We start from the raw sequence: 8341 nt of genomic DNA, 5'->3' as shown, positions 1-8341 counted from the left end.
GTGTGTGTGTGTGTGTGTGTGTGTGTGTGTGTGTGTGTGTGTACATGTGGTCCAAAGCCCCAAAGAGAGGTTCAGCGGCTTCATTTGGATCTGAAGAAGAACATCCTCTCATTAAGGCCACACCGTCTAACGAAGCAAGACACAGACAGTCTGGCACACACACACACACACACACACATACACACTCACACAGTTGGCACTGTTAGGACACCCACAGTTCCAGTGCTCCCTCACACATTCACACAAACTCATCAACATTTGAACACACCCCTATATACCGTACACAACTCTATTATATTATGTAACACACAGTTTTAGTGCTCTGTTGTATACACAGACACACACACACTCACACACACACACACACAGGCATACACACATTGTTAGAGTGCCACAACGTTCTGTTATGAAACACACTCTTTTAACACCACGGCCCCAGAGAGAGCAAACACCATGAGGAATATCTGAACAGATATATGGGAAGAGGGATCAAAGACAGAGGTGACCCTCAAGGTCAAAGGTTATGGAGGTCAGTGTAAGTTTATGCACTGATGATCAGGAAAAAGAAAACAGGGAGACAATACAGGGCTATGCACTGAGGGAAAGTGCTTACCCTCTCTCTCACACAGACACACACACACACACACACACACACACACACGTTGCCTCAGAATAGCATCTGAGCTTTCTGCTGTGCTTGCGTCACGTGTTGTTTTTCCAGTTCATGGTGAAATGAATAGAAAGAGTGTAAATAATGCAAACACACACACACCCCCCCCCCCCCCCCCCACACACACACACACACACACACACAGAGTAGCTGCTTTCAGATGCAACCTCCGCAGTATATGCGGATCTTTGTTAAATGAAGGTCTGACCCTTCGGGTGATTCAGATATGATGCTAACCTGCGGACATTATGTGTAAACGACACCGACGCACATGAACAGAATCTCTGCGTGGTTGAACAGGTTAAACATAGTTCAACACACACATGAACAGATTCTCTGAAAGTTCTTTGCTTCGTTCAGACACAAGCTCATTTGCATAATGTCCGTCGGAAATACTAGGAGGGGAGTAGTGTAAAAGCCGGTTAAGTTCGGAATTCCAAATGGCCGGTTATGTTGTTCAGATATACGGTCCAACCGCTTGACATCCCAAAAACATGCGGACTCACACGTAGGTCTGAAAGCAGCTTTTGTCTCAGCATCATGCTCCCCTCTGTCCAGCTCCAGACTCCAGATTTTAGCACAGACCCTGTTGGTGTCCAGCTGCACAACTCCAGGTCCTGTGCTGAATCCAGACTCCAGAGTTTCCTCTGAGCCTCCTGTCTTCTGGAGTCAAGTCAACACCAACTCTGTTAGCAAAGATTCCTCCCCATATTTTCTCATGCATATTTACACACGCTAATGTCTTTGCTGTGTGTGTGTGCGTTATGTGGAGGGATGTGGAACTATGTTATCAGCAGCACGTCAGAGTGAATTACTTTGAGAGGAGAGGAGGCTTTTTGAAATCTGAAATGTTCGTTGGCAAGCAGCTCACTGCTGAGCGGGCAGTGCAACAGGCCAGGAGGAAGAGAGAAAGTATGCGTCCACTCTGCCATCGTTGCTCCCACAATGCACTCTGACAATAAAGGTCTTCACTCGGAGCGTGGGACTGCAGAGGGTCTCGTTTTTTACCCCTGAACAGAAAAAATGCCCCTCTGACTTTTTGGCTCTCTGAGGTTCTCAGAGGGAACTCTGTTCTCCATGTTACTTGCCCCGTGACCCCCCCCCCCCTTTGTTCTCCAGAAGTGTCATCTTAACCTGTTCTCCTGTGTTCTGTGTTCTCCAGAAGTGTCAGCTTAACCTGTTCTCCTGTGTTCTGTTGTTTGTGCTGTTCTGTTGTGTTGAGTTCTGTAATGTTCTGTTTGGTTCTTCCCCAGATAGCACTTGTTGCACGGCAGCTGGTTGCTATTGGGGGGCGTGTTGATGTTTGTGACGTGAAGATTTAGGGCCTGTGTCCACCAATCACGCTTTTTGTGCGCCAACTGCGGCTATTTTCTATACAAATCCTATGAAGTTCAGCGTTCACAGCGCTAAGCGCCCTCGCCTCGCCCTTGGCGCTGACCGTTTATTTTCCTGCAGTGTTCAGGGCGCTGAAAGTTGAAATCTGTTCAACTTTTAGAACAGCGCTGGGCTCGTCAATGTCGCTTATCTCTCGACGAGTTTAACCTAGCAACAATAAACACTTGACCGAAGCTCTCTGAAAATGAGGTTGATGGCGCTATTAGCGCAAAAAAAACGCGATTGGTGGCCCTAAATGTCTGCTTGATTCCTTGCTTGTTTCTTGTCCATGTTTTTGTTGTTGTTGTTCATGTCTGAAGTCTGTTGTTGTTTTTTCTTTTGTGTTTTCCATGTCACCTCTTCCGTTTTCCTTTCCACCAATCATGTGCATGCGTGTGTGCGTACACGCATGTCCTGTGACTCTGTCATGTGACTTGCATGATGCTGGCACTATCTCCGTCGGGCCAAAGCTGAAGGTAAACATCTCACACACACACACAAACAGAAGGTAAACATCTCCATCTCATCTGATGAGTGCATGTCAAATTTCACAAATGCATCATTTGATTTTTGGTTTGATTGTTTTATTTGTTTAATTTAATTCATCCTGCCACTCACTGCACACACACACACACACACACACACACACACACACACACACACACACACACACACACACAGTTCAGCTTCCTGTAAATTGATATATGGGATATGTGGGATATTACAACATCTGAGGTTGGGCACCCCTGGCAGTGTGTTTGAGGGTGTGTGAGGTCTAATTCGTCGTGATTCTCGGAGTCGTGAGTCTCGGTGGCGTCCTGCAGCGAGGAGCATCAAACGCGTCTCCGTCACATAACGTTGTTCGTGTGGCGTAGCTCTCCTCTCCTCCACTCGTCTCCTCTGGGACAGCCTGCCTGCCTACCGGCTGCCTTCAGAGCGGACACTTGCGCTTTCATGTCCCACACACACACACACACACACACGTCCCTTTCATCCCTCTGTGAGCTGATTGGGACGCAGCCCCGTTGGTATTTATAACCAGCTCAGACAGAGTAAAAACCTGAGATGGCTTTGAACCTCCCGACTCCTTTCAGCGTGAGAGGAGGTGAACCTCCCGACTCCTTTCAGCGTGAGAGGAGGTGAACATCCCGACTCCTTTCAGCGTGAGAGGAGGTGAACGTCCCGTGTTACACTCCCCCTTGGGTGGCCATGCATCAACACCAGCTGTACACACACACACACACACACACACACTGGCTCCCTGTGGGGTGAACCGTTACTTTCTCTCTCACACACAGACAGACACACACACACACACACACACATAGACATACTCACTCACCCATTCCCTGTGAGATGAACAAGACCCTGACAATTCAAAAAAAATTCTAACACCTTCTAAAATACTTAAGCCATGGGATTTATTCACATGAAAAAACATGTTAAAGTAACAGCCAAGACCCAATGAGGAGGGGGAAAGAGACAAACCAAGCAGAAAACGCATCCAGTTGTAATTGTCGAGATGAGATGCTGGCCGTCATGGAAACGCATCCAGTCGTAACGTTCAAGAGGAGGTGTTGGCCGTCATGCCAGGCCTGAGATTGCGCGTCTCTTCTCTGTCGTCTACCCCACTCCTCCTCTCTCCTCTCCTCCTCTTCTCATCCTCCTACCCCATGTCTGCTCTCTCCTCACGTGTCTGTCTCCTGCAGCGCTGACACCACTCCACCGACTAAAGAGTGTGTTACAAACGCACACTTCCTGTTTAAAGGTGCACACACACTCTTCAGAGTGCTCTTCATCAGTGGGCTCCAGCTGGGTGTACAAAGATGCTGAGGAGCCGCTCCCTCTCATCGTCAGGCTCCTCTGCCTCTCCTCATCCTTTCTCTCCTTTCTTCTCTCCTCCTCCATTCCTCCTCTTCCTTCCTTTTCTCTCCTCCCCTTTTCTCCTCTCCTCCATCCCTCCTCTCCTTTCTGCTCTTCCTCTCCTCTTCCTTTCGCTCCCCTCCTCTTAGCTCCTCTCATTTCCTCTCTGCTCCTCTTCCTCTCTCTCCTTAATGCCCTAATCCCCACTCCTCTCTTCCTTTCTCTTACCCTTTTCTCCTCTCTTCCTCCTCTCCTTTCCTTTCCTTTCTGCTCCTCCTCTCCTTTCCTCTGCTCCTCCTCTCATCTTTGCTCCTCCTTTCCTCTCTGCTCCTCCTCTCCTTTCCTCTCTGCTCCTCCTCTCCTTTCCTTTCCTCTCTGCTCCTCCTCTCCTTTCCTCTCTGCTCCTCCTCTCCTTTCCTCTCTGCTCCTCCTCTCATCTCTGCTCCTCCTCTCCTTTCCTCTGCTCCTCCTCTCATCTCTGCTCCTCCTCTCCTTTCCTCTCTGCTCCTCCTCTCCTCTCTGCTCCTCCTCTCCTCTCTGCTCCTCCTTTCCTTTCCTCTGCTCCTCCTCTCCTCTCTGCTCCTCCTCTCTGCTCCTCCTCTCCTCTGCTCCTCATCTCTGCTCCTCCTCTCCTTTCCTCTCTGCTCCTCCTCTCCTCTGCTCCTCCTCTCTGCTCTTCCTCTCCTTTCCTCTCTGCTCCTCCTCTCATCTCTGCTCCTCCTCTCTGCTCCTCCTCTCCTTTCCTCTCTGCTCCTCCTCTCCTTTCCTCTCTGCTCCTCCTCTCCTCTCTGCTCCTCCTCTCCTTTCCTCTCTGCTCCTCCTCTCCTCTCTGCTCCTCCTCTCCTCTCTGCTCCTCCTTTCCTTTTCTCTCCCCTCCTCTTCTCCTCACGTCTTCACTGACACGTAGATGAGGATAGGATGGTCTCCCTCTGATGGTCAGCAGCGGTAGATACAGGGGATGCACACTGTCGTGCAATTGATCTGACCCATTAATCTTCACATGCCACCGACAGGTGATATAGGTGATTTACCAGGTCACCTGGTAAATCACCTATATCACCTGTCGGTGGCATGTGAAGAGTGAACCTGATGATGAAGCACTGACGAAACACGTCGTTCACTGAAAAATAAACCAGCAAAGTAAATCCACCAGGGTGCGGTGATCCTTCACTTTTTTGAATCTTATTGACGACAGCACTTGGAAGGCTGTGCATAGGAACTTTATCCTTTTTAACACACTTCACTTTACTCTTTCTCTCACACACACACACACACACACACACATTGGATGTGGAAATGTCCGAGATACTGAAAGAAAAATAAAGCTGATAATGACAGTGTATCGTCACACAAATATTTATTCATATGCTCATCACACACACACACACACACACTCCAGGCTCCAGCTGTGCTAATGGGTGTGTCTTTGTCAGCTGTGACAAGCCTCATCAAGCGTGTACTCATCAAGACTTGCTAATTGCTTTGCTGATGCCAGCTGAGGGGACACACTCTCACACACCCAGACACACTCATGGACTCTAAAATACTCACACATGGACACACACACACATGTGGAAACACAATCACACATAAGGACACATGCGTGGCATGGACAGCAGTGCTGCTAATGGCTGCCGTGGCGTTAACCACAGCCTGGTGGATCACTGCTAGAGTGGCCCAGTGCACTCATTAACGCGCACACACACTTTAAGCTCATCATAGACAAACACTCTCAAAACTCTGCTGTATACACACACTGTGCCGTAAACCCATGATGACCCCTCTCGCGCACACACTCAGGGGTGCGTTTCCCAAAAGCACAGTTGCTAACTAAGTTTCCCATTGCCAACAGGTTAGCAACTATGCTTTTGGGAAACGCACCCCAGTGTAGTAGTTTAGTGATTCTCAGCTGTCACTGTTGTGCCCTTGAGCAAGGCACTTACCCCTGAGTTGATCGGGGGGGGGGGGGGGGACTGGCCCTGTGATAATTGATGTCTGTTGTTTTGGATAAAAGCCAAATAGATAGAATAAAAGCACACGCAGGTTTGACAGCAGGGTGATAATTGTAGCCTTGTTATTAAAGCTAGCAAAGCTTTGATGACTAAATCACAAATGGAATTTACCAGCATCAGCTGTCTGTGATGACGTGTTTGCTGGTTGCACTGTTTACACCACAACTGTTCCATTTACTTTCGCACTTTGCACTGTTTACAAGCAGTGCACCACAAGTGTTCTGTTTAATTCCCAGTTTGGACTGACATGACCCCAAATGGCAAATGCAACAGCTGTTGCTAAGAGCCCCCCAAGGCCCCATGTGTGTGTTGGAGAGTGTGTTTCTAACTGTGTGTGTGTGTGGTTTTCAGGAGAGCCCAACACCCCTAAGCTGAAGGGGATTCTGCAGCCACAGGGAAACACCTTCAAGGTCACCTGGATCAAACAGGACGACGGAGGCTCACCCATCACACACTACCTGGTCAGGTACAAACCGGTGAGTCTTGCACACATACACACACACACACACACAGACCCATCACACTACCTGGTCAGGTACAAAGCGGTGAGTCTTGCACACATACACACACACACACACAGACCCATCACACACTACCTGGTCAGGTACAAAGTGGTGAGTCTTGCACACACAGCATCACATCAGAGTCTTGCAATTATACACACACACAGCATCACACTAACCCTGATAGGCTGTCACTTTACGTTCGAAAATCGATTGCACAATCAATTGGACCAACTAACACAAGTTTCGAAAACTAAAATAGGAAATCGATTTTAATGCCTTTTAGACTGTCTGTGGATTGGCCTATATTTGGCCTTGAAAATGGAAACGTCTTTAGACATGGAAAATCGATTTTACAATCGATTCAATGAACACTTATGTCTCAAAAATCGAAACAGGATTTTTTTCACAAAAGTGACAGCCCTACCTGATACACACAGTCAGTACAAACACATATTTACATTTTGTGTGTATGTACAGTATATGCTCATGAGTGTCTCTGTGTTTGTGTGTGTGTGTGTGTGTGTGTGTTGTGTGTGTGTGTGTGTGTGTGTGTGTTGTGTGGTGCAGAAGAAGTCGTCGGAGTGGAAGCAGGAGATGCGCATGCCCGGTGGCAGTGAGTACGCCTTGCTGAACGGGCTGGACTGGGACACCGACTACGACGTGCTGGTGGTGGCAGAGAACATACAGGGCAAATCCCCGCCAGGCAACCTGTCGTTCAGGACTTCAGCAGAGCCCGCCGCCACGCCAGGTATGTACGCACGCACACACACATACACACACACACACTCACACTCACACACACACAGAGTAAATCCCCACCAGGCGCCCTCTCGCTCAGGACTGCAGCAGAGCCCGCCTCCACACCAGGCACGCACACACACACACACACACACACACACACACACACACACATACACACACACGCACACACACACACACACACACACACACACACACACACGAGCACACACACACACACACACGCACACAGGGCAAATTCGCACCAGGTGCCCTCTCATTCAGAACTGCAGCAGAGCCCGCCTCCACACCAACACCAGGCACACACACACATTCATACTTTTTATTCTTTATATAGGAATACACACAACTTCCTCTGTCCAGAATCACAGCAGTCTGTTGCAATGCCAGACAAACACACACACACACACACACCATACACCATGCAGACAGTCAAACACACACACACACACACACACCATACACCATGCAGACAGTCATACACACACACACACACACACACACAGACACATGAACACACATAAATGGCTATTTCTGCTTTCCCTCTATGAGATAGCAACAGCAACAGCCCACCTCTTCTCTGTGGGACCTTACACACCTCTACAAGTACACTCCCAAACACACACACACACACAAACACACTCACACGGGCAAGGACATTCCTTCCCCTTGCATCACAAGGTGACTCACACACACACACACGCATGGAGGCAGTAACACCCACACATGGGAACTGTCATCTCAGCTCTGCAGGTGCTTTCTGTATTAGCTCTAGATCTCTTACTCACCGATGCATATGACACCTCCACTGGACTGGTCTCGGACCAACTCTTAACAGCTTCTGCACAGTAACCCTAACTCTAACTTTAGCACTAGCATCAACCACTGTGAGTGGCGCAAAGCGATCCACTCTGTAACAAGCCAAGAATGCTAATGCTAATGCTAGCCCTTGCACTGCAGTGGCACAGGCTGTCAATGGAAATGTTACAGCTAGCACTGGTGAAACAGAAGTGACAGGCTCTAAATTGGAATGCTGTATAATAGCTGTATTATAGCAGTGATGGTACAGGCTCTAAGTGGAAATGCTAACATAAGCGCTATCATAGCAGTGATGATACAGGCTCTAACTGGAAATGCTACAGTTAGCGCAGTAGTAG

General features: G+C 48.6%; 1 protein-coding gene across 13 annotated transcripts in view; it reads left to right on the top strand.

Annotated features, from left to right (window-relative positions):
• Window positions 1-8341, top strand: part of ncam1b (neural cell adhesion molecule 1b) — a 119183-nt gene that overhangs the window by 93001 nt on the left and 17841 nt on the right. For 7 of the 13 annotated variants that reach the window (XM_042068948.1, XM_042068958.1, XM_042068957.1 and 4 more), the window contains 3 exons: window positions 2515-2520; window positions 6271-6395; window positions 6993-7173. In XM_042068948.1, the coding sequence (XP_041924882.1) occupies window positions 2515-2520; window positions 6271-6395; window positions 6993-7173 (312 nt within the window). The remainder of the gene's footprint in view (window positions 1-2514; window positions 2521-6270; window positions 6396-6992; window positions 7174-8341) is intronic. The other 6 variants (XM_042068960.1, XM_042068956.1, XM_042068955.1 and 3 more) reach the window with 1 other exon arrangement.

This window comes from Alosa sapidissima, chromosome 17 (assembly GCF_018492685.1).
Source record: "Alosa sapidissima isolate fAloSap1 chromosome 17, fAloSap1.pri, whole genome shotgun sequence".
Taxonomy (NCBI): domain Eukaryota; kingdom Metazoa; phylum Chordata; class Actinopteri; order Clupeiformes; family Clupeidae; genus Alosa; species Alosa sapidissima.
Note: the sequence above shows the minus strand (reverse complement) of the source record. Positions and strands in the feature narration are given on the sequence as shown.